The 26,738-nt window shown below is 41.2% G+C and overlaps 1 protein-coding gene across 9 annotated transcripts; it reads left to right on the top strand.

Moving 5' to 3' along the window:
* Positions 1-582: 582 nt before the first annotated feature.
* Positions 583-26,676, top strand: zfr2 (zinc finger RNA binding protein 2). 9 transcript variants are annotated; one of them, XM_030726848.1, is made up of 19 exons: positions 583-696; positions 6,279-6,525; positions 6,737-6,854; positions 8,965-9,192; positions 10,343-10,686; positions 11,571-11,759; positions 12,007-12,259; positions 13,193-13,377; positions 13,696-13,815; positions 14,211-14,362; positions 14,957-15,083; positions 15,198-15,400; positions 15,619-15,787; positions 17,938-18,112; positions 21,915-22,003; positions 24,286-24,381; positions 24,679-24,790; positions 24,979-25,076; positions 25,179-26,676. In XM_030726848.1, the coding sequence occupies exons 1-19, from the start codon at positions 644-646 to the stop codon at positions 25,350-25,352; spliced, it is 3,132 nt and encodes a 1,043-aa protein (XP_030582708.1). In that variant the 5' UTR covers positions 583-643; the 3' UTR covers positions 25,353-26,676. The 9 variants fall into 9 exon arrangements, with proteins under 9 accessions (XP_030582708.1, XP_030582711.1, XP_030582710.1 ...); XM_030726851.1 differs by having other exon boundaries at positions 14,211-14,356; XM_030726850.1 differs by having other exon boundaries at positions 8,968-9,192.
* Positions 26,677-26,738: the final 62 nt, after the last annotated feature.

Consider the following 26,738-nt stretch of genomic DNA (forward strand, 5'->3'; position numbering starts at 1 on the left):
AGATTGGATGTACTGTATACATATATTGCCATACCTTTTTGAGCCATGTCTAAAAAATTTTATGACACAATTATACTCATTTCACACCATATTTTCCTCCTGTGTGAAACTAAAATATATAACCCTAGAAAAAAGGATGAAACTCTATTTCTCGGAATATAATATAATATAATGCTGCTTAATTTTCTTTGTGGTAGTTTCCATCATCTTCAACAAAATCTGCAAAGCTTGTGACTTTTTGGTGACTTGTAACTTTCCCTGATAAGTATGGCATTGGACAGGCTAATCTTTTATTACCTCTTTACACACGTTTATACGTGTTTATATATATTTTTTCTTTCTTTTTTTTTCATTTTTGTGCGCATGCGGGTAGCGATTAAATGAAGAAATTATACAATTCAGTACATATTAAAAACGCTATCATATATTAATTGAAATTACACACTGACCGACAGTACATGGCCTCGACAGAGTTCCTCGTTGAAAGCTCCCTGTTTGTAAGAGACAGAGCGGTTTGTTTCTGTCCTTCACAGTTCCGGTGTGTGAGCATTGGCAGCCGTCGAAGGGGGGAACTATCTTGAGTTTCGGTGTCGCCGCTCCGCTGCTGTTTGTCAGCACACTGTACTGTACCGGAGATGCCAAGATGGCTGCAAGCAACTATTTCGGCTTCACACATGGTGCCGGTCCGCAGTACAGGTAATTCGTGTGACGTGGGTTGGTGTCAGCGAACGTGTTGAACCGCAGGTGTCAGCGGCCGGGGTGTATCGGCAGAGAAACGGTCACCCGTGGGGTTTCGCTGCGTGGCAGTGCGGGGATACACGGCTAGCTTGACCCGCTTGGTTCGGTTAGCTAACATTAGCTGACCAAGATCGCAGGCCAGCGCTTCCCGACATGCTGCTTGACATTAGGTGAACCACAGCGCTATACAGCAGCAGTAGCTACCAGTACTGTAACAGCACTAAAAGGGGACAGTAGTAAGAAGTGTTTCAGCTAGGTGAGTAACTCGAGCTGGCTGCAGCTGTGACGGGTCAGATTTTGGCCAGCGTTTGGGATTAAGAAGGCTAACCCTGGTCTGGCATCACTGAAGGTCTTGTGTCCCAAAAACCGCATTTTTCCAGGTTTCTATGACATGCAGTTACAGAGAGGAAAGAGGCAGCATCTCGGCATAAAAGAAACCCTCAGAAAAGCAGCAGTATGGATTGGCTAAGTTTGTCTGATTAATCAAGCCTTTCAGTTTGACAGGTGATCAGTTAGTATGGGATGTAGCTTCCATTCTGCTGAGAAGGTTTCATGCTTTTGTCTGTTGTGCTGCATTGCACTTAAGCCAACAAACCTGACAAACAGGAGTGAACTGCTTTTCAGTACCACACTGCTCAGGGTTTCCTTTGCAGTTTGTTTATTTTATTTTATTTTTTTAACTCTTCCACATTTATAATAAATCCAGCCCTGTCATTATCTGTCACTAGTACTCATAAAATATTCAGTATTCAACCTCCAGGCAGGAAAGACCAGTTCACTAACAAATCAGGGCACATAACCATCTCAAGGCAATAATCAAATATTTTTCAGGATTTCTATAAAGCACTGTCACAACCTAGGTGGCACAAACAATATGACAGATAGGTATTTTCTGTTATCAGAGAGTCTCAGTATATTTTGACCTCAATTTAGGTCAGCAGTCGAATGTCTGACTGAAGATATTGATTTTTTCCCCCAGTCATTATTGGGGAAATGTGTGGGATAGTGTCAGAACATTGGGTTCAACCTTTTTTTTTCTTTTTTTTAAACAAGTTTTTCCTCTGCGTTTCCATCACCGATTTGTCGTTTTCTTTTAATTCAGACTATTTGATGAACAGATGTGTCTTTTATATTTCACTAAATAAACTTAACTTGCCGGCAGTTTTCTTTCGGCTCTGTCTAAACCTGTCTGAGGGGCTGTCAAAAATTCCTCTGAACAAACACACATACTGTGCTTTTGTTCCCTGTATATGAGGTAGTGAACGATAAGAATATTTAACCAGTCGATTGCAGCCTCCTCTTTATTGTAAATTGATTTGTTTTGTGATTTTTAAATAAAACTGTGCTATAACTTTGACAGCATGTGTGTGCTCTTTTGTGACCTAAAGGCACATGTCAAAATCAAGGCCCAAGGACCAAATCCAGCTCCTCGCAAATTTTAATCTGGCCCACCCATCATTTTAGCTGCTGCATAAATTTTTGGTTGTAGCTGTTTTTTTGTACTCCTTGCATACGCAAGACTAAATAGACAGGCAAGCCTCCGCAGCACGTGTAGTCTGACAGTCTTTGTAGAGCCTACAACGTGACCTGCGTAAGTGGCCGACACTGTTACCAGCATTCATGCTTGTGCGTGTTTTTTTTTTTTTTTTCTTTCTTTCTTTTCTGAAGCAAACATATTTGTCCCCCAAGCTTTTCCACTTTTTTGTACGTTTCCTCACATCCATTCCGATAGTTTTGGCAGTCTCCCTTCCAGGAATTTGCTGACATCTGTGAGTCTGTATATTGAGGCTATTATTGTTATTATCTGACTGATAAATTCAAAAACTGCAGCAAAAAAAGTAGCCAGAAATGCATAGGAGAAATCAACCTTACTGGCCAGGCCAATCACAATAATTGTGGGCTCTGGAGTTCCATTTCCAGGGAGGTGCACAGCAGGTTACAGCGTAGATTTAACACAGAAGTATAAATCCTCTGTAACACAGGACGAGACCAAAAAGGAAAGCTGTTACCAAAGGAGGACAGTTTCCGCTGAGGTCGGGGACAGACTGAGTGTAAAGAGAAGCTTGTGTATGCATTTGATATATTTTCAAAGAATATAATTTGCTTTGAAAAGTTGCTGAACTGAAAAGAGGCATGCAGCTACAGGACAGTAAGTCTCTTCTAACCCAGTCACACAGTATGGGGCATGAAAAGCAAGTTTTACTTTAATGTATATCCAGTTTCTCCAGCAGATTGCTGAACTGTACTGTACTGACCTCATCAGTTTAATGTTTTTTTTTTTTTTAAATGGAACCTTCTCCACAGGCTAGATGAGACTTGTAGATATGTCTGTAGAACAAAATTAAATATTGGTTTACTTGGACATGTCGGTAAACTATCTATATAACTCATTATTGATGTAACACTCATGTCCTCTGTGACCCTTAGTGACAATGAAATTGACACCTCTGCCTTTAAGGCATCATTTAATTTAAGCTCACTAACATTCTTGTCCAGTCTGACACCGAAAGCTTAATAAAGATGTTGTCAGCTGATGCCATTGCTTATAATTGCTGTGTGCCTTTAAAAACCATGCAGTGAACAAGAAGGTTGCTGAGGAGCCATATAAAAAGTAAGTAAATTTGTGTTTGATTATTTCTTTGTTGTAACAATGCTTCTTGGCAGTAAATCTTATACTGTTGGAAAGCCTGTTTATTTCTCCTTAAATGGTGTCACATTTGTAAGGAAAATGAATAAGCTGTTTGGCATTGCCAGAGAAGATTTGGCAAGTTTTTCATGGGCTCAACCCATAATTACAGCTTCCTTACAAATATTGTACTCTTTAAGGGGCAATAAACAGGCTTTCAAACAGTGTAAGATTTATTGCCAAGAAGAATTGTTACAACAGAGAAATAATCGAACAAACAAATTTCCTTACTTTTTTGCTAAGTGTATATACGTGTGTGTGTATAAATAAAAACTTAAAGCAGTTCAAGTCCATTGATTAGCGTAAAATGGTACAAAGGTAAGTGGCAAACTGCCAGAGGTTAAAAAAAAAATTAAGCTTACCTAAAACTGAAAAGTAATGTACATTTCAGAATTATATAAAAATGGGTTATCAACTTAAAGCTGTTCTGCAGCAATGGAAGTTGATGAAGCCTTGAAAGTTGGTGCTACCAATTCCTACAGGTGTGGGAATCCCCCGCTGCATAACAGTAATGTTGGAACACACTGTGTTTACCCTCATGAGCATTATTTGAAGAGTACTGTACTGCAGAATATAGTGTGCTGCTATAAAAATAGCAAGAAAAAAGGCAATTAACAATAAAAGAGAGACAGACCATCAAAACACATGTGTAGGTCTTTCCTACAGAGAAATTGCGAAGGCACTCAAAAGGCACTCATAAACTGGGGCAAACTCTGACAGGAAGAGGACGGACAGACCCAAAGCCACAACAGAATCAGAAGACAAGTTTCTGAGAATTAACAGTTAGTGTGATAGATGGCTCACAGGACCACAGCTCAGTAGTGGTCTTAGTAAGCAAGTCTCAGTTTTGACTGTAAAAAGAAGACTTCAATTTGCAAGTTTGACCGGCTGAGTTGCAGCACGAAAGCCATTGCTAAGACATCAGAATAAGGAAAATAGGCTTGTCTGGGCTGTGAAACACTTCCAGGGACTGGAAGAAGGGCGGTCTTTGTCCTTCAAGCTCAGGTCCTTTACCTGGAAGCTTGAGGGTGCTGTGCAGTATCTTAGCTGTTCCTGCGATTGCGCTCTTCTGGACAGCATTCTGGGATGTCATTCCTGGAATTTGCTGGAGCTCCCAGTCTACCACTCTCCCAGTTTGGTGGTCAATGCCCTGAGTGTTCTGATTACCAATATCAGGAATCGGCAGAAACACCAGAGGTGGTGTTTCTGCTGATTCCACATCCTCCCTAGCTCTTCTCTCAGCCCTTGGTATTTATCGAGCTTCTCGTGTTCCTTCTTCTTGATGTTGCTATCACTTGGTATTGCTACATTTACCGTAACCGCCTTCTTCCTCTGCTTGTCTACCACTACTGTGTCTGGTTGGTTAGCCATCACCGGTTTGTCTGTCTGTATCTGGAAGTCCCACAGGATCCTAGCTCGGTCATTCTCAACCACCTTTGGTTTTCCCATTTGACCTGGGACTTCCAAGCCATACTCGGCACAGATGTTCCTGTATACTATGCCAGCTACTTGGTTATGGCGTTCCACATATGCCCTGCCTGCTAACATCTTGCACCCTGACGTTATGTGTTGGATTGTCTCAGGAGCATCTCTGTACAGCCTGCACCTGGGGACTTGCCTGGTGCAAGCCTCTATCAATGTTGTGCTTAGAGCTTGTTCCTGTGCCACCATGATTAGTACCACTGTGCTATCTTTCAGCCCAGCTTTGTCCAGCCATTTATAGAGTTTTTCTATATCAGCCACTTCTTCTGTCTGCCAGTGGTACATGCTGTACCGTGTCCTTCCATGATGGATCCTGTTCTTGCTCCTCTCCTTTCTCGGGTTTCTGCTGGCTGAGGTATAGGGACAGAGCATGTCCTTGTAAAATCCCACACTTGATGGTGACTTGTGCAATTGGGTTGCACTCTAGGGTTGTTTTCTACATCCCCATTGAATTCCTGATGAAGGCTCTTGTTACTCTTGTACAGTTCTAGGCATTCCCAGGATCCATGTGTGAGACATTGAGTCATAGGCTTTCTTGTAGTAGATCCAGGCAGACCACAGGTTGGTGAGTCTGGTCTTGCAGTCTCGAGTGACTGCTCTGTCTGCCAGTAGCTGGTGTTTTGCTCCTCTGGTGTTTCTGACGATTCCTTTCTGGGCCCCACTCATATTTTGATCCATGTGCCTGTTCGTCTTAGTCATTATGATTCCTGCTGAGGCAGGTTATTGGCCAGTAGTTGGATGGAACCGGTCCCTTCAGGGGATTTTTGGGGATTAGGACTGTCTGGCCTTCAGTCAGCTCTTCCTGGTGCGTCTCGTCCATTAACAGCTGCTTCATTTGTGCTGCCAGGTGCTCATGGAGTGCAGTTAGCTTCTTAAGCCATTAGGTGTGAATCACGTCAAGGCCTGGCATTGACATACTCTTCATATTTCAGACTCTTTCTTGGATGTCTGCCACTATGATAGCTTCTGGACCCTGTTCAGGGAGGTTGTTGTGGTCTGCTCTTAGATCCACTGTGGTTCAGTGGGGAACATCTGGTTTATTCCCCTGATTTCTGTCTCTCTGGTATACGTCTTCAAGTGGTTAGCCAAGGCTGTGAGTCTTTGCTTGGCAGTTTCTAAGGCCTCAGGTAGGGACAGCTTGTTGTACTTCTTAGGTACCCCTTTCTTTATCTTTTTGCACCTTGTGTTAAAATATTTTGGACAAAATACATGTTACATGTAAAAAACATAGGAGGAGGATGGTCTGAATGCTGGCTTTGAAAAATCTTTATTATGTTTGACTGTTATGACAGAAAAACTAATGTTAAAAAAGTAAAAGTTTATTTTTTTTGCTTTATTTCCCCCTCCTCTCCTCTCCCCTCCCCTCCCTCAGTACCCAGCCTCCCCCAGCTTACTCCCATCCCTCCACAGCCAGTTACAGTGTCCAGCAGGCTCCGGCTGTGGCTCATGCTGTGACCGCGTCCTACTCTCCGGCTCCAGTCCAAGCAGCCCGACCTGTGGTCTCGGCCCCTTACCCGGCCTATCAAAGCCACCAAGCACCCCCCGACTACACCTACAGACAGCCAGATCCCCCGCAACCCACCACCACCCCACAGACGTACCAGGTATACTCAGACACGGTCAGTCTCTTTGTGCTTCTCTTATGATTTCTGCTCTTCCGTTTCTTTTTGCATGTCAGATATTTTGAAGCAGGTTTTATTTTGAGGAATATAGTGTGATTTTAAGAATTCAGCAGATTTAATCTCACAAATAATCTGTGCATGTTATTGAAATGATCTGCAGTGATCAGGTTTAATATGTGTTGATTGAATGCTCTCTTGTAAACACCAGCAGGACAGTTACAATTACGGTCGCCCTGCTGCAGTGACTACCTATGACAATAAACAGTACTACCAGACGAGTATAGCAACGGCTCAGAGGACACCTACGGAGAATTACTACCAGACTGGTGAGTCTGTTTATTTTAATTTCCAGTGTCCAAACATTATGTAATATGAGTTGATTTCTGCTTTTCATGGATAATAGCATTAGGTGGTAATAACAGTGGATATACTGCATGTAAACCAGTTTATTTTGTTTTAAATCAGCCTCACATTTTCTACTGCAAATCTTAAGTTTTTCTTCACAAGCATTTCCACCATTTCAACTCTATGAACTAATCTTGGTTCATTTTCCTTGCCAAATATAGCATGTTACATCCTCCATGATTTAAAAAGGTGACTTTAGACAATGCAGAATCTGTACTCGGATTGGGTTTCAGTGACTCAAAAAAGGAAAAAAATAAATAGTGCTTATTGTAACTGGTATAGAAGTCTGGCCAGAATGGTCACTTTGTATAGCATGATTGTATCAAAGAAGAGATGAGAGGTTAATTTATGGTACTGCAGATATCTACAGAGACGGGTTTTCAAGCAACACAAACATGCTCCCGTCCTCCAAAATCTCAACTGCACAGTGCTCGATGTGGATGATGCGACCCATCGGTCAGATTCTGACTGGTTGGCAAGTTGGTTGGAACAAAGAAGGGAGCGACAGCTGTGTTCACCAGGAATGGGAGAAGCATTTAAAAAAAAAAAAAAAACCCACACACACAAGAAAAACATCAAAGATCAAAAATACAGCATGAAAAACACAATAGTGGCTCCACTGGGCACTTGTCATTTTTTTTAATACTCTGCTTCACTTATAAATTTCACTAAGTTCACTCTTCTCCATGTTTGACTGATGGACCAATAGCAGCACTTAGCAAGAGTAGCCCACAGATAGATTGTACCACATATTTTTGACACCACGCCCATCTGACACCAGACACTATCTGCAGGTAACCGGGCAGTTTGAAGCTGCCAACGTACTGCCGACGCACTACTATAATTTCTCCAATAGACAGCAGACATGAGTGGATGAATGGGTTGTTAGCCTATAATCTGATGTAGCTCTTAATAACCCTTTTTACTGGTTTCCTTATGAATAAGACATTAAAATAGTTAACAGTTTCTCAGCTTTGAAGCATAAGTTTCAGTAGTTGAGTGAGTGCACACTGTTTGTTAAGCTGCTTCTTCTTCTGTCAGATTTTCAGCAACTGCAAAGGTTGTCTTAAGACACGAGGCTTGATTGGGAGCAGCGTGCTATAACTTTTGGTAGTGATTCATCATGCATTTTTTAAAAATGAAATTTGTTAAAAAGTGCATCCAAAAAATAAAAAACCCTGTTATTTGTTACCTGTGTGCTGGTCAAAAAGCGGGTGTAGCTAGAACGGGTGTGGGTCTTGGGTGTGGTTCAGCCTTTGCATTGAATGGGAAATAATCTTAAAGAGTGAAAACCCAGCCTACTTTGGAGCCCTCGCTCCCAGGCAAACGTTTTTGAAGAAATCATTCTTCAAAAATCATTCCTGAGTGTTATGAAGGGCCGAAGGACACTATTGTGATGTCATACTTTTTGTGTCCTCTAACACATTTGGACCTCTTAATCTGTAACCTAATTTTACAGCAAGTCAGTACAGCAGTTGCTGATCATATGAGCAGCATCTTCATATCCTTACAAGCTGTTCTTGCTTCTATTTAAATGACTCAGTGACTCTGGATATCTGCTTTCAGCTTTTGGTGACTCATACATCGTGTGAGCGCTCGCTGGCTGCAGATAACTTGAACCTCAGCAGGTTCACTGGTGCTCTCAAAATCATTCTTGTAATTTTTTTGTTTATTTTTTTGCTTCCTTGTTCACTGGAACTTGTAGCCTGAAATAGAAATCTATTGATTGAATGGTATGAATGTGGCTCAGAGAAAAACCAATGGATGCAATATATACAGCAGCAGATTATCAGTGCAGAACAATGCCTTATTGCTGATATCACGTAAGTGCCTAAAACACTGCACTGTTCTGTGCGTGCACATCTCTGGTACTCATTTGTTAGTGAAATGAGGATCCTTCCTGCCCTGCCAAAAACTCTTGAACAAGCACTCTATGACTCATATCCTTCAACTCTCTCTGTCCTTCCTCTCCACCTGTGCTCCTCCTCCTCCCGTTTTCTCTTCACCCCTCACTCCTGCTTTTCGTTTCAGTAGGAGTGAAGAGTGCTTACAGTCCAGCCACTTCCACTGTGTACAATCAGCCGCCTCCTCCCCAGAGGCAGGTCACAGCACTGAAACCCCTGGCCCCCTCCAGCTCTGTGTCTACCAGTTACAACATCTACCCGGTGTCCACGAGTGTCCAGCAGCCCCTAACGCCAGTTTCATCATACACCCTCGGCTCCTCATTCAGCTCCAGCGTTGCAGCCACCTCCTACTCAGGTGAGATAACACAGACTGTATTGCTGTAGCCACTGTGATGTCACCTTTTGGTTTATGGACTAATTTTAGAGTTCTTAACATGACCATTTTGGCCCTAGACTTGTTGGGTTTTTTTTTTTTTTTTTTTTTAGGCAGAACTGAGCATACATAAGTTATCAGCTAAGGCTAGCAACCCTGGCTAAGAAGCTGCATCTGTAGCCCTTTAACGCCGGGCAATCGCCGCTGAAGTGCCCGTTACTTGCCCTCAATAGCAGCGAACAGCTGATTGAGACGTGGTGTATCTGCACAGAGTCGGCTTATCAAAGGAACGTTGATCAGCTGGCTTTTTACCGTAACTCTGCAACCGTTTGTCCTATCGAAAAATGCAAATGGTTCCTGAAAGCCCAGAAATTGCACGTCACAGCCATATAGGGGTATTACGGTATTTGTTCCCGGAAGTCCGTGAATGGCGGCACTTTTGAAGTATGTTGTGCCACAGCTGATGCATTCGGATTGTACCTGTAGGTACATCTGGTCTGCAGTTATGAGTCATCCATCCTCACATGCACATTTTCAATACAGATGCAACAGACAGCAAATAAGCACAGTGCAAAATACTGAAAAAAGAATCTACTAATAATTTTGAGCATTATGTAACCCACAAAATAACAAAGCTGTGATTTGTTTGTCTGAGTGATGGCTGCTGGAGCACAGCTGTTTTTAAACCTTGTCGTTCTGCACTTTAGGACCCAAAACCTTGTCCAGAAGGAAGAAACTGAAACTCACTATGAAAAGGGTCTGAGGAGTTAAGAAAAAATTCAACTAGCCAACTGTGTTAGCTGTCTGGAGTACAGGGATTCTAGGTTCAGATATGGTTCACCAATCAGTCTGTTAGACCACTTAAAAATTTGACTGAATGAGGTTCTGTTCTTTACAAATAAAGCCACCAAGGAAAAGGATAAAATAATTTCAGTAAAAGCACAATAAAATAAAATCATTCTTACTGCACATGTGTGAAAGCAGATTGGATGCTAGTCCCAGGAAAACTGAAATGCAGCTTATTTCCTGTATGAGTGCTGACTATTCATGCTTGACCCATATCCTGTCCACTTTCTTTTCTTTAGTCCTTTTCTCTGTCTTCAGTCTCTTCTTCTGCTCTCTCACCCTTCAGGCATTAGCTACTCTGGATATGATTCAGTTGGCTACACCTCAGCATCCACCCCCACCTATTATCAGCCGACCCAGCAGACTCTCTCCCAGCCCCAGCCGCAACCGCAGCAATCACAGCAGCCCCAGCAGCCCCAGCAGCCCCAGCCCCCCATCCAGCCACCACCCAAGCAGCTGACAAGCTCATCTTGGAGTAACTCAGGCAGCAACATGGTAACAGCTCCAACTGGAAACACCTACAAAAAGCCCACGTTTCACCAGAACAAGCTGCAAAAGCCCAAAGGGCCTCCCAAGCAGCCGCAGCTTCATTACTGTGACATTTGCAAGATCAGCTGTGCAGGCCCTCAGGTAGGCAATTATAAATGATAAAAAGTTGACATTTTCTTTTTAAGAGTTGCCCTGATGTGTTTTCAGTATTTCCTGCACTTGGATGTTATTTGGTTCAGCCTCCCAGGTATATCTGATGACTCATTTTAGCTTTTTGTATGCATTATTTTGAGAAAAGTATGCCATCTGCAAACTATTTTACTAGTTAATAATCACCTCGCTTCTATTCTGAAAGTTGCTTCTAACTATCCAGCCATGGCTCCAGTCTATGATACCATTTAGCTGCCTCTTGGACTGGAGCTCGTAACAGTTGTTTTCCTTCTGTAATCTGTTTTGAGCTGGAGTGCAGGTATAAACAGAACCAGCAGCAGGTTGAAAATATGTTCCTGTTCCACTATCTGAGCTTACCAAGGCTGCAGAGCACAACAAGGACTCATTGCACTCATTGTAAAGGCAATGATTATGTAGCTGTTATGTAGTTGTGTAGTAGTAACACAGCACTAAATAGGAGCACCTTATAAATTATAATTTATATAATTTAATAATTAATTTAAGAAGAATGTAACTTACCTCCCTACATGCATTGTGTAGTATCAAATCCTTAAAATACAACAGTAACAATACAGTTTAATAAACAGACATTAGAACGGTGGTTCCCAACCAGAAAATCCCATTTATATAAATAAGTACATTTATTTAAATATGTGACTATGCATACTTGTGAGTAATGCCAAACTGAATTTCTGTTATTACTGCAGCCCCCCCCCTGCAGTTCCTTCACACTTTGGGAACTACTGCGTCAGAATATTTACATTTTCTACAACAGTGTATAGAAATGAAAACCCACACTTCCACGGATGTTTTGGATGGTTCACATTGTCGACTTGTTTCATTTACTGCATTAGACATACCGGGAGCACCTTGAGGGTCAGAAGCATAAGAAAAAGGAAGCAGCTCTAAAGTCTGGTGGACAGACAGGGACCAGCAATGGCCCCAGAGGGGTCCAGACTCAGTTACGCTGTGAGTTATGTGATGTCTCCTGCACAGGAGTGGATGCCTATGCTGCTCATATCCGTGGGTCCAAACATCAGAAGGTAGGCATAGCTGTGACACTTTTTTTTCTTCGGTCTCTTCACATTTGTTATTTCTGAAAAAAAAAAAAAAAAAGCAGCTGACATGTTTTCAGTAGTGGACGTGACTGTGTGGTGTATCCATGTGATATTCCATTTGACCTGCCAAGTCTTGGAACAAAACCTCCCAGAGGGATTTGGGATGGGATTAAGTATCACCAGCCTTAAATGGTTGTATCTTCTTGTGTCTCTCTTTGTCAACCATGGAAAGGTGGTGAAACTTCACACCAAGCTTGGCAAACCTATACCTTCCACTGAGCCAGTATTAGTGAATTCTACTCCAGTTGTCACAACCACGACGGCCGGAAAACCTCCAGTTGTCTCCTCCTCTTCCTCCTCCGCTCCTGCCTCGGTCTCAACCACTGCAGCTCCTGCTGCAGCTCCCAAACCGGTGGCTGTAAACACCATGACTAAAACGCTGACACCAGTCAAGAAAACTCCTCTTTCCAAAATAACTGTCATTTGTAAGTGTGTTGAATTGTTATAGGGATCATTTTGGATTTTTTTTTTCCCATATCTAATATTGAATTAATTCAGCTGACCTCTGAGATATTCATTTTTACCTGTGTAACATAGCTGTGCAGCAATTAAGCATTGCATTAAGATTTATTTGTTCAAAGAAAGGACATCAGTTTTCCTTTAGTGGGTTTATACATTCTTTTTTGATATATCAGAAAGAGGTGTGTCAAATTGTAGGTCCTAAGCAGCCCCTCTTCATTCTCAGTAAAGTACAGTGCAGCTCCAAAGTTTTCTAAATCAATAAAATAAATCACAGTCTGTTTTTTTCCAACAAAAGAATTGTTCTGTTAATCCGAGCAATTGGTTTTACACAAAACACAGTGCTGAACACAAGACAAAGACACAAAATGAAACAAGTACAATGAATGTGGAATAAACCTATAAAAGTATGTGAATAAATATTGTTTGGCTAGATAAACACAATAAGATCAAGATGGAATGAACACCTCTAATAATGACCTGGTTTAGAAGCAGGTGAAGTGTAATGACGTCCTATAGGAGGAGAAATTTCACCAGCAAGGACAGAAAAAGAAGCCACTTTCTGCAGGATGAAACCACAACATTCTGCTTCTTTTTGTGGTTGCTTTAAGTTAGTTTGCTTTGAGTGTTGTTTAGCAGTTACCAGTCAGTAATCTTCAGCGATGTATTGGTCCATAGAAGTGTCAAAGAAAGGTCAAATGTGAATGAAGTGTTTAACAGTTGCTTCTTGGAAATTCTTCCTATTCAGAAATTTCTGTAATTGTGAGACCATATACATTTTAGAAGAAATGTATATGTTAAAATTAATAATCAAACTGGAAGTAGAGTAATAAATAAATGAGCCTAGAGTGTTTCTTAAATGACCCCTTTAAAGTGTTAACATCTGGCCTGCTTCACAGCCAATAAGCCAACCAGCACTCCCCCTGCAGCTGCAGCAACGGCAGCAGTGGTGGTGGCAGCCAAGGTTGAGGAGCCTGCGCAGCTGTCAGTCCAGAAGATGGAACTGCAGAGTGAGGATGAGGATGGCGACAGAGCTGGAGGCCAGGGGGACATCCAACCGGTCGGACACGACTATGTAGAAGAGGTAGGCAGGAAAGGTTTTCCATCACAGTCCAGTGACTGACTGCGATGCCGTTTTGTTTTTGGAAGCTATGCAAATGAAAATTATTTGCAGTAAATTTTGAAGTGAAATGATTTGAGGTTATTCTATCTGACCAGATTTGTGCTTTCAGTCATCAGTACTGACATGAAACCCATAATACAGCTTTGATTAGCCTTCAGTTGTAATTGTGACAAGATTATAATGTTATATCTAAACATTGATGTCATTTTTACATAATGAACTTCACTCATAAAGATTTTATTGGTGTTGTGTATTCATCCCAATTCTCGTCTATTACAGGTTCGTAATGATGATGGAAAAGTGATTCGGTTCCATTGTAAACTGTGCGAATGCAGCTTCAATGATCCCAATGCTAAAGACATGCACCTGAAGGGAAGAAGGCACAGGCTGCAATACAAGGTATCGGCTCAGTCTCCAACTGTTTCGAAAGCAAGGGCTTAATCTGACCTTGTCAGCCACAATGTAGCGCTTCTTAAAGCATACTTAAATTTCTCATCTATTTTATTTTAAATGGGACCATCATTTACAAAGTGAACATCATGCTGTAGTAAAAGGACGACACGAGCGGTGCTAAAGACAGAGCAGTGAGGTGTTAAATCAAGTGAGAAGTCTGTCTGTCCAGAATTCAGGTTTAAGGCACTTCCAAACTGGCTTTTCTTTTACACACTCTTGTCAGGCAGTTGCCTCGATACTGTAAAGAGACAAAGTAGAGGCTCACATGTTCCTTTGCTCTTATTAAATCTTTGTTAAATTCCACCTTCACATTTGTTCTGTCCCCCTGTGTTCCTCTGTAGAAGAAAGTGAACCCAGAGCTTCCTGTGGAGATCAAACCCAGCAACCGGGCCAGGAAGCTGCAGGAGAGCAAGCTGAAGAAGCAGAAGCAGAAGGCGGTGCTGAAGAGACAGAGAGATGATGAGCAGCGCTGGCACATGGAGATGAGGTCAGAGTGAGTCATACACCTAAGTTTTTCCCATTTGGAAGTCAAGTTTGCAGGTTTCCTTTGGGTTTTTTTTTCTAAAAGTAAAAGATGAGGGAGATAACATGCATACAGGTGAACTCAAACAAAATGTGCCAAATTTGATTAGTTGACTGGAAGATTTCCATGTACACATGGAAAAAAATTAAACTTTTTCAGATTGTTTTTACATACTTTTTTACATGTTTCCCATTTTCTTGTCTCTTTCTGGTTATACACATGGTCTTTCTGGTATAATTAAATACACTAACCCTCAACAGCCAGAGAAAAGTTATAATCAAATGGGATTTCACAATTTTATGATTTAATTGTTTTACCAGATAAGAGTCCACATAAATAGGTCGCCTATTCACATTTTTAGATTCACGAGTGGAATCTTAGGTCTTTTTAAGTAATTTAAATGTCTGAGGTCATTTAAGGAATGCTCTAGAGTGGAAAAAATATTTTTGGTAAAGGACTTTTTATGGGTCCAGTGTATTATTAATGGCAGACATAGCATCCCCCCGTTAGGGAAAAAAAATGACTCTTGATGAATGGCATTAAAATCCTTTCCTCCCCCTGCAGGCGATATGAGGAGGACTTGTACTGGAGGAGAGTAGAGGAGGAGCAGATGTACTGGGGGGAGCAGAGACGTAGGATGGCACCTCCACCTCTCATGAGCCGCCCTGGCATGCCAGTGCCCCCTCTACTGGTGAGCATTGAAACAGCATTTTTTTTTTTTTTTACTCATCTGTTTTGTGTACAGAAAAAAAAAAGATCTCACTCCATGTGTGACAGTTCACTTTACTCCCCCGTCTTTCTTTAGTCTTGTGTGCGTCGACCCGACTCACTTGATGACCGCCACATAATGGCCAAACACTCCACTATTTACCCAGTGGAAGAGGAGCTACAGGCTGTTCAGAGGATCGTCTCCCACTCTGAGAGAGCTCTGAAACTGGTCTCAGACTCTTTGCTGGAGAAGGAAACACTAGCTGATGATGCTGCTACTGAAAGAGGAGACGAAAAAGGGTAAAATGTGACTTCTGGCAGATAATTTGCGTTTATTTGGCGTGTTACTTTGGCCAGTGTTCACAGTTCATGTTTTTACATGCTACACATTTATAATAATTCCAAAAGCAGGTAAATGGACAACATCTCATGCAGTTTCACCTTAACACTGCATAAAAACATTTTAAATATGTGCAAAAACAGTCTTAGAAGTCTTTGTCTGTGTGTATCCCTGACAGTACTGAGAACCCGGCACGACTGCTGAAAGGCGTGATGAGGGTGGGCATCCTGGCGAAAGGCCTGCTGCTCCGCGGAGACAGAAATGTAGAGCTCATCCTGCTGACTGCTAAGAAACCCACCATCTCGTTACTGAAGAGCATAGCTAAACAGCTGCCAAAGGAACTGGCGGTAAGCAAACCTCACAAAAGATATAATTTAGGAAATGGTTTGACCTTTTCCATGATCAGTGTGACTTGTATCCTAAATTTAAAATTATTTTGACACTTACTGAATGTGGGATTAAAAAGCAGAACTAAAATATTTCATCATGCAATGGTGTTATAAGGCACTGTAGGTATTTACAAAGAAGAAATTATTGTTTGTCATCCACTGACTTATGACTTGTGTCATAAGGCCTGGACACAGAGGGACGGGAAGGTTTCACGGTTGTGTAACAAAAACTTGTAACACTTTTGTTATACAAGAGGAAACAAGGTTTTAGCAACCAGAATACCAAACCAGAAAAATCCCACGTCAGAAGTATTACAATTGGGTTTATCTGGTACACTAGAGCAGTTAATTGAATATCAGTGAGAATGTACAGCTGTCCCCCACAGCCAGAAATAAAAGCAGCTTGTCATCCACATATACGGTCATGTTAAAAAGAAAGTACACCTTCCTTCAGTTCTACGGGTTTACGTATTGGGATATAATAAAACATAATTTGGTCCTTCTGGGTAAAAACAACCTCATAAGAACAACAAAACATGACATAATACATTGTGTCATTATCTATTTAACAATATCTAAGTCAAAATGCAGAAGCAGTGTGAAAAAGCTTAGCACACCCTATGATTCAATAACTAGTAGAACCACCTTTAGCAGCAATAACTTGAGTTAATTGTTTTCTGTATGACTTTATCAGTCTCTCACATCGTTGTGGAGGAATTTTGGTCTCACTGAACGATGCTTCAGTGAGATTTGCGGACACAGCTCTCTGAAGGTTTTGCCAGCATTTGACTGGGCGATTGCTTATTCTTTTTTTAACCAGCCATTTCAGCCACTGTTTGTGCTCAGCGTCATTGTCCTGTTGTGTAACCATAATTTTGGCCAATCTTTAGCTGTCAGACAAAGGGCCTCACATTTGACTCTAGAATACTTTGGTGTACTGAGGAGTTCGTGGTCAACTCAATGACAGCAAGGTGCTCAGGTCCTGTGGCTGCAAAACAAACCCAAATCATCGCCCCTCCACCAGTGTGCTTCACAGTTTGTATGAGGTGTTTGTGCTGATATGCTGCGTTTGGTTTTTAACCAAATGCGGCGGTGTGTATTATGGCCAAATATCTCGATTTTGTTCTTGTCTGTCCAAAGGACATTGTTCCAGAAGTCTTGTGGTTTGTTCAGATGCAACTTTGCAAACCTGAGCTGTGCTGCTGTGTTCTTTATAGAGAGAAGAGGCTTTCTCCTGGTAACCCTTCCAAACAAGCCAGTCTGTTAAATAAATTACCCAGTTTAATGTGTCATGTTCATCTGAGGTTGTATTTAAATAACTTTAACTCCTGCTAAGGACCTGATTTTTGTTGTATGTCCTGATACATAAAACTTTAGAATTTAAAGAGGGTGCACTTTCATTTCTTTCATGACTGTACAAAATTAAAGATGTCTTCATGGTGAGAATTATAAGCTTGATATTATATCCACATTGACATCTCTGAAACACAGTAAAGCTAATTTTTCAACCCAAGCTGAGTCTTGAATTTGATTTGTTATTGTTTCCAATATATAAAATTGTGGCAATACTGTGTAGATTCTGGCTTTGGGAGAGATTTTTCCATGTTCATGGGCTGGCTAACCTGCCGGAGGCTGAGGGGAAAAAAAAAAAAACACCAATGTGTATTTTTTAAATTGCTGCTGCTTTCAGAGTAAGGCTCGCAAGACAGAGGAAGTGGTTGTGATGTGTTGTAATGATTGACCATTTCTTCCTCCTGCTGTAGCTGCAAACAGTGTTTCATTTAAGGTGCTTTTCACTGATCTTTAGACTTACTGCCTGGTTATGACACCTGAATCCTACAGAGTGAGATGGGATTTTTCTTCTTTAGCAGCCCCTTTTCCTTTAATAAATATTGTGAATATAAAGCTATTATTGATGACCAACTATTGAACTTTTTAATTAAGGGAACTAAAATCCAATTGTCTTGAAGGAGAAAAAAAAAAAAGAAAGAAGTCAAGTTAAAAATATTTCAGTATTTCCCTGTATTATTGCCAAACAAGGCTATTCATTGCCCCAATACCACTCCTCCTCTGTAGTGAGTAATCCCAAGTGTCCTTTTAACCGGCAGACATTTTCTGAAGATCAGTATGAGGTGCAGGCTCACCCCGAGGAGGCGAACATCGTGATATTTTCAAGCAAGGAGCCCAAAATGCAGGTGACCATATCTCTCACCTCGCCGCTGATGAGGGAGGACCCTGCTGCTGAGAAGGACAAGCAGGCAGGAGGAAAAGCGGCTGAGAAAGGTTAGAGAAGCCAAAGCTTTCAGTACCAGACAACCAACTGTTGGCAATGTGTGTAATACACTTATATATAGATACACCCCCCCCCCCCCCCCCTTCCACCCTTTCCACCCAAATAGCCTTAATTTTTAGGCTTAAAAATTACATAAGAATTCATGTGGGACTTCTACTTAAGCCCACAGTCAGTATTTCTTTTTTTAGCCCCTGAAATAAAAATTAAATCACACATTCATTTGTCCCATTCCTTTCATTTCCCCCTTTTTTTTGCAGTTACAGTAGTCCCCAACTTCTTTATTTCTTTTCCACAACATGGAAACCAAAAGCCGGGCTCTCCGACCTTTCTGTGCCACTGGGGTGTGTGTTTATTCTGTGAACACATGCTCAGATAAAACCTTTAGGGACCTATAATATTAGATGACCACTGTCCAGATAATGCCCAAGGATGAAAATATTTAAAATTCATTTTTACAAATATCATCATTTATACACACAGATTAAGTTTTGCTTCTCTCTGCATTTTTGCGACAATACCTCTGAGGGGATTTTGAGGTCCAGTGACTTCCCTCGCCTCTCATCCTTGCATCATTATGTGGCATTATCAATGATACGGTGTTGGAGTGTCCTTTTACCGCCTCACAATGATCAGTATTGAAGAATATTAAGGTGACATCAGTGAACCATTGCCATTATTTTCCCCATGCAACAATGGCAACATTTTATAAGATCATTGTGTTGCAAACACTCCTCCACCAACTTCAATAACTGTCAGAATTTTAATGTGTTTTTTCCCATTTGGAAAACATGTTAGAGATGTTTTCTGTGGCCGTTGTCTTTTGTTTTTTTTCTTTTTTAATTTTGTTTGGGTTTGTTGATCAGTGCCCCAGTTCTGTATCAGCAGACCTAGACAAGCCAAAGGCTCGTCTGAAGACCACACTGGAGTACACATACCACTGAGAAGAGAAAAAGAAAAGCAAAGTTCACCCATGTTTATTAAGCTTTTCAGAGAAGGAACAGCCTCCTGTTCAGCATCCTCAGAGGGGCTGAACCAACGCTAAGCTCCCACTCTGAGAGCCATGATAAATGTGGGTGTCTCTTTCAAGGTGGTATGCTAGTGTAGACTTCAAAAAAGTTGCTTTGTTTATGTTATGCATTTCCACTGTAAGAAAGTTAATCTCCTTTGTTGTTGCTACAGTTCTAGTGAACATGGAAGTGTGGAAAGCCCCAATATTACTTCATTACGGTCATCAGTAACTACATCTGGAGTGTTCTGGAGAAGTCCACCATGTGTCATTTTTCGGTGGCCAGTCTTAAAAATGTGTCTTCAAACTCTCTCCACATTTTTTCCCCCGCTTTTTCTTTCTTTTTCTGGTGATTTCATGATCTTAATCCACCACAGAGACAGGCTACATCTTTGTAAACAAACATTATTTTATTCTCTCCTATTTTAATACGACTAATCTTGGCATTTGTCTTGTTGTTTTAAAGCTCTAACTCTACTTTTTTACTTTGCTGTTTGACGTTAACGTTGTCCTAAAATACTGAGGTATGAGGGGAAATGGCAGTCCTTTCTCTTGTCCCTGTGTCTGCTTGCTTAGTTGCATTTAAAGACAATTAGAGCAGATTAATAGAAAACATGCAATGCAGACCCAAATTTAAGACTTTTGTTGTAGAGTGAGAAACCATCCAAACCCATGTTTGAGTTAGAAAGTTCAAATAGTTATCATCAGACCTTTAAAAAAAAAAAAAAAAATTCTGTTAGTCAGCTTCTCGTGCAACGTCAAAAGCAAAAAAAAAAAAAGAGGAAATCCAGCAGTCACAGTTTTCAGTTCATCACAGAAAACCTATAAAAGTCCAGTGTTTACTGGTGGGTGCAGGCTGCCTTTTGACTAGATTGCTCATTTCCCTCCCCTCCTCTAGTGTGAACAGGTTAAACAGATTACATACTAAATAATAACACATTTTATTTTTATGAATTAGCTCAGTGGGCCTATCATAACTGGAAGAAAGACTATAACATTTGTTTTTAGATGTTTTTTTTTATTATAGTGAGAGAGAATTACACTCACTGTGCACTTGATTGGATACACCTTTTCAGCTGCTCATTAACACAAATATTCAATGAGCCAATCACATGGCACCAACTCAGTGCATTTCGGCATGTACATATGGTCAAGATTACCTGATGAAGTTCAAACTGAGCATCAGAATGGACTGGAAAGGTGATTTAAGTGACTTTGAGTGTTGCATGGTTGGTGGTGCAGGATGGGCTGCTCTGAGTATTTCAGAAAATGCTGATCTGGGATTTTCACACACAACCATTTCTAGAGTTTACAGAGAATGATCTGAAAAAAAAGAGAAAAATATCCAGTGAGTGGCAGTTCTCGGGGTGAAAATGCCCCGTTGATGCCAGAGGTCAGAGGAGAATGACCATACTGTTTCGAGCTGATAGGAAGGCAAGACTAACTCAAAAACCCCTTGTTACAGCCAAGGTATGCAGAAGAGTGTCTCTGAATATACAACACTCTTGTCCGCTACAATTCACACAGGGTCAGGCATTAAAAGACTGGAAAAATATTGCATGGTCTTAAGAGTCTGTTTCTACTGCAACATTCAGACAGTAGGATCAGACTTTAGAGTAAACATCATGAAAGCATGGATCCATCCTGCCTTGCATCAACAACTCAGGCTGGTGGTGGTTTAATGGTGTGGGGGATATTTTCTTGGCACACTTTGGTCCCCTTAGTACCAATTGAGCATCGTATAAACGCCACAGCCTACCCGAATATTGTCCCTTAACAATCCATCCCTTTATGACCACAGTGTGCCCATCTTCTGATGGGTTTTTCCAGCAGGACAATGCGCCAAAGCTTAAATCATCTCAGACTGCTTTCTTGACCATGATCTCAATCCAGGAAGGAACAGGAGATTCACATCATATATGTGCAGCCAACAAATCTACAGCAGCAACTGTGTGATGCTAGTCAGTCAATATGGATCAAAATCTCTGAGGAATGTTTCCAGAACTTTTGTTGAATCCATGCCATGAAGAATTTAAGGCTGATCTCAATGAAAAAGGGGGTCCAACCAAGTACTAACAAGGTATACCTAATAAAGTGTCCCCAACCGGTCGCAGATGACTGCTCCTCCCTGAGCTTGGTTCTGCCGGAGGTTTCTTCCTGTTAAAAAGGAATTGGGGTCGTTTTTACTGTTGGGTTTTCTCTGTAATTATTGTAGGGTCTTTACCTTATAATATAAAGCGCCTTGAGACAACTGTTTGTAGTGATTTGGCGCTATATAAATTAAATTGAAATGAATTGAATTACATGCAGTTTTCTTGAATCCCCCATACTCAAAGTCCAGTCATTCGGCCCATCAGAGTTTTAAGTCAAAATGTTGTTCTAAAGACAGGATCACTCAGACCATCAAGGCACTGCCAGTCAGGATTAAACAGAATGTGAATGAATAATCTTTTTTTTAATATATATATTTCATAACTCTTCTTGTTCAATGCCTTGGATTTCCTCCTATTTTAAATGTGCCTGTAATCTTGTTTGACACTTCAATTCTCATTCATATTTTCCCCTCATTATTTTTCTCACCTAAAAAATTCAAACCAGAGAATTTAAGGAGTGACGTAAATGTTTTGTCATGTGAGGTGGATACAAACTTCCAGTGATAATCTCATTCCTGGTCAGTGACTGTACGTCGAGCGTTTACACACCTACACTTAGGTAGTGTGGTCAGTATGTGGGGTTTGCACTGGTTTGGCTGCAAGTTGTGACTCAGTACATGTTATCTCCTACAGGTGTGGCTGAGAAGGATCCTCCTGATCTCCTGAATAAGAAGAAATGTCTGGAATACCTAGCTGCGCTACGCCATGCTAAATGGTTTCAGGTATATATGCATCACAACTAGCTCAAGGTTTTATTTCTAACACCCGAGACCACAGCCATAATCACTAAATGCTGCTTTAAATTTACTCGTCCCAGTTTCAGCTCATTGATATAGCTTATAACAATTAAACTAAATCTGAATTTAGTTAAACTGTGTAGCTGTCATGTTTGCAAATAAAGCTAGGCTAGCTAGCAGCTAGGCTTCTTTTTTTGATTCGTGAAGACATTTCACCTCCCATCCAAGAAGCTTTTTCAATTCTTAAACAAAGGCTGCAGAGTCCCAGGTATTTGACCCCTACTGGAGTTGTTCCCTTGGAGGTGGTTCTGAGGGTTGTTGACCCACAGTTAGTCCTCACATGAGCCAAGGTGTGAAACAAGGTGTGGGTCAGTCCTGGCCACAGAGGTCAAGGTGCAAAGCCTTAGTGAGACATTGCCTGACGCTGCCATCATGTGAGCTATTGAGGTCACAAGTTGAGGTGTGAGTGGTGGTTGAATTCCCCCTTTTATTTATTTTTTCCCCCCTAGCACTCAAGACCACTGTGACCTGAATGACTGAGAATTTATGCAGGGAGATTATAGCTGTGCTTTTCCTCTTGTGACATGACAAAATCTTTACAGTCATCTTTATAAAAATGCTGGTAAAAACAGACCATGAGATTTTGTTTAACCTCCGGAGGTTGCTGGTAAGAGGAGAATCCTGCCAGCTCTCTGGCTCATCACTGGGATTTTTTTTTCTACTTCTTTTTTTTTTGTACTTCTGTTTTGTTACTTCTCAAGAAGCTTAATGTTACTCTATATGGTTCCTCTGGAGTGATAGTATAAGTGTTGTTTTTTATATCACACCTACTAACAGCTGCCACGATGAAGAGATAATCAGTGTTATTCACTTCATATGTCAGTGGTCATAATGTTATTGTTGATTGGTGTGTGTTTGTGTATAGATAGATGAAAAACAAAGTACACCCTCTTTCAATTCTGAGGTTTTCCGTGTCACGACATAATAAAAGGTTAAGGCAGTTTGCTGATCGTGGTCCAATCTATGTAGGGATTTAAGGATACTTTCAAGCAATTTGGAGTCCGTCATTCTAGTGTGAGAAAGATTATTCACAAGTGGAAAATGCTCAAGAACCTTCCCAGGAGTGGATGTCCCAGACAATTTCCAGACTGTGTAGTGCTCAGAGAAACTGCAAAAAACCCAGTAGCTACATCTGAGACTCTATGGACCTCACTCAGCATGTTAAATGTTAAAGGTCATACCAGTACCATTAGAAAAAGACTGGCTTGTTTTGAATGGTTGTCAGGAGAACAGTTCTTCTCTCTGAATGTTCTCCAGGTGAGCAGTTCTTCCCTCAGCAGCATGGCTTAGGTTTGCAATGTTGCATCTGAGCAAATGACAAGATCTCTGAAACAATGTCTTTTTGGACAGACCATAGTTTGGCAGTACTGTACAGCACCACATATGCACAGCATATCAGGACAAACACTTCATAACACTGTCAAGCATGATGGTGGAGGGGTGATGATTTCTTGCAGCCACAGGACCTGGGCCATAGACTTCTCTCTTTATCAAAGTATTCTAGAGTCAAATGTGAGGCCATCTGTCTGACAGCTAAAGGTTGACCAAAACTGGGTCATGCGACACGACAATGATCCCAGCCCACGGTTCTAGCCAGCGGTTGATTGCCCGGCGCTGTGCCTTGCTGAGGTGCCGTTGCACCAGGCTGAGAATTTCAGCAGTTAGCTAGCAGAACAGATCGCGGCCAGTAGCATTAGCAAGCAGTCGTCGGTACCAAGAGGTGACCCCAACCACCACCACCACCCCCATCCCCATCATCCCCAGTGGTATGATCACGCTGGCCTGTAAAATTTCTGGCTAGAAACCTGAAAGCACAGCAGCAAATCTACAACAGAATGGCTGAAAAAGAAAAAAAAATCAAGCCGCCTACAGTGGCCTTCAGTGAACTGAAGCAATGTATTAAAAGAGTTCATCATAACAGTGGGAGACTGATAAAGTCATACAGCAGCCATTACTTCCAGGCATTGCTGCTAAATGGGTTCTGAGTCATAGCTTTTAGTTTTCCACACACTGCTTCTTAGTTTTTGTTAAATAAGTAATGACACTGTGCAGTATTTCGTGTTGTTCATCTCAGGTTGTTTTTAAATAATTTAGAAGCATCGTAAAGACCAGATGTTTTTTTTATTATGCCCTGATACATACAACCTTGTACTTCCTTTTGAACATGACTGTATACACTTTCTTTTTTTTTTTCATCATTTCCGAAGGCTCGTGCCAACGGTCTGCAGTCTTGTGTGATCATTATTCGGGTGCTGAGAGATTTATGTCAGCGGGTTCCCACATGGGGGAAGATGCCCTGTTGGGTAAGTGGCTTCGTTTAACGTGTTTTGCCTTTTAAAGCTGACTATTGATGAGGTTTTCTGTCTTCCATTTGTCTGGTGCCTCTGTCCCTGCTGGGTCTATGAGAGAAACCTATAAAAAAATCTACCGGCAAGCATTTGTAACTCAATCAGAGCTTGATCAGACTGTATCAGTGTGAGATGATAGTTTAAATATGGCAAATGTCTGAAGCTGATGTTTTATGGACAGGTAAATGTATTAGAACGTTACATACGCAATATATGATGTCTTCTTCCATTTCACGGTGTTTCTTCCTTCAGGCGATGGAGCTGCTGGTGGAAAAGGTGATCAGCAGTGCCACAGGCCCACTCAGCCCAGGGGAGGCCATGCGCAGAGTCCTAGAGTGCATCTCCACCGGCATCCTGCTGCCAGGTCACACAAATGCATACATGTTAAGGCAAACAGTTGATGAATGCCAAGTATAGAACTTTTCATTTCAAGAAAGAGTTTAGTTGTGTTATTTATTTTTTTTTTTTTTAAGTTTTAGTTTTTATCCACTGTGCCTAATTTTGAGTTGCTACAAAATGGTGATCAACTCTTTTCCTCCTCCCTTCACACAGATGGACCAGGTTTAATGGACCCCTGTGAGAAGGAGCCAACAGATGCTTTGGAAAGCATGGCACTTCAAGCTAGAGAGGACATAACTGCCAGTGCACAGGTACCAACACACAGCATTTATTGTACATCTGAATCCAGCATAGTCACTAACAACCTCAAGAAACGTCTTTTTTTTTCTCTTTTGTGTTCTCTCTGGTCCCAGCATGCTCTGCGGTTGCTTGCTTTCCGTCAGATCCACAAGGTTCTGGGCATGGAATCCCTGCCGGCATCCAAGGCCAGCGCTCGCAACCGCAAACGTCGACGGGACGTCAGTGAGACGGGTGAAGGCGAGGGGGAGGGCAAAAAAGACAAGAAGGAAGAAGCGGCGAGTGCTTGACATCTGCCTTCGGAGTGGAGGCATTTGCTAGTTTAGAGACTGGTAGAATGTCACAACATTAAACTTTTCTTATGTTGAAAACAATCTTAACACACAGCTATACACGTACGAATATAACTTTGACTCTACATGTTACACGTTTACCCCAAATTATAGGGAATAAAGCTTCGGAAGACAGTAAGGGACTGAAGTTTGACAGCAATTCCTTCTGATTTCAGTGTGCGGAGTAAATCAGCTTTGTGGAAAAACATGAAAATTACTGATTGAGTCATTCCATTTCAGTAATATCAGCGCACTAACTACTGACCACTCCTTCCCTCCTTTTATTCACAGTAGATGGAACCACCACTATTTTGTGCAGTTGTGTTGTTTTCTATGACGTTAAAGCCTCCAGTGCAGTTTGAACATCGGCACCTTAAAAACTTTATTTGCAGCTTTTCTCCGTGAAGAAAAAGCTGAACGCTGCTGCTCTTTGGGCCAGTTCAGTTTTACGATCCCGCTATTGAATTAACACTGGTGCAGAATATTTGCTGCTGAAACACATTTCTCAGACAGTTAGAAGAAAAAAAGGAAAAAGGTGGTCAGGGGGCTTTGAAACTGTGAGAGAGATCAGATAAGAGTGACTGTTCAGAGCTATATATGCATTACTGTGATGTTTACTTTGCTTAAAGGTAACACTTCAAAGTCCCCCTTTTCTCACCATCAAAACAAGTGCAAAATAACTTGCCCACAACACATGATGTTTTCCGTTGATACTTTATCTGCCTCTGAAGTGACAAATCTTCTCTTGCACAGTTCAGTAGCATGCTGAGGGACTTGAAGCACTTAAGAAGTGACAATGTATGCAGCCATAATTTAAATAATATACCAAGTAATCTTTTTTTTCTTCCAGAGTATGGTTAGAAATAAGAGAAAATAAGACTGAATACTTACTGTAATGATTAAATCACTATAGTCCTTTGGCTTTCTTCCTTGTGCCTGCGTCATGTTGTGTATTACAGATGAGAAACTGATTTAGAGGAACATTTATGGTTTGTGTTTTGTCTGGTTAGAATCCTAATGAGCATAATTTCACAAAGATACAGGACAAGGAGCGGACATTTGAGCAACTCTGGTTTGAGAGTTGATGTACATTTTTTTTAAGTTTTATCCTCATTTACCAAGAGCATCATCATATATGAGTATTGCTTATTTTATTTCTGAAGGATGCTGCAGTCTGTTTTGTATTGTTTAAACAGGAAGTTCGAACCTTTCTGTCCTATTATTTGAATGTCTTTGTAGTGTTGCCTAAAGTTGAGAGGGAGATATTAAAAACAACAAAAAACCCAAAACAAAACACTTTTAAACCATTGGGTCTCCAGTGTTTCTGTTTTTTATTTTCTGTGT

This window comes from Archocentrus centrarchus, chromosome 4 (genome assembly GCF_007364275.1).
Source record: "Archocentrus centrarchus isolate MPI-CPG fArcCen1 chromosome 4, fArcCen1, whole genome shotgun sequence".
NCBI lineage: Eukaryota > Metazoa > Chordata > Actinopteri > Cichliformes > Cichlidae > Archocentrus > Archocentrus centrarchus.

Excerpts from the sequence above, each read along its gene's own strand:
- zfr2 (XM_030726848.1), top strand. The coding sequence starts at position 644 with ATGGCTGCAAGCAACTATTTCGGCTTCACACATGGTGCCGGTCCGCAG. Across the intron at positions 10,687-11,570 it reads TCAGCTGTGCAGGCCCTCAG|ACATACCGGGAGCACCTTGA; the intron begins GTAGGCAATTAT and ends TTACTGCATTAG. Across the intron at positions 24,382-24,678 it reads GGGGGAAGATGCCCTGTTGG|GCGATGGAGCTGCTGGTGGA; the intron begins GTAAGTGGCTTC and ends TTCTTCCTTCAG.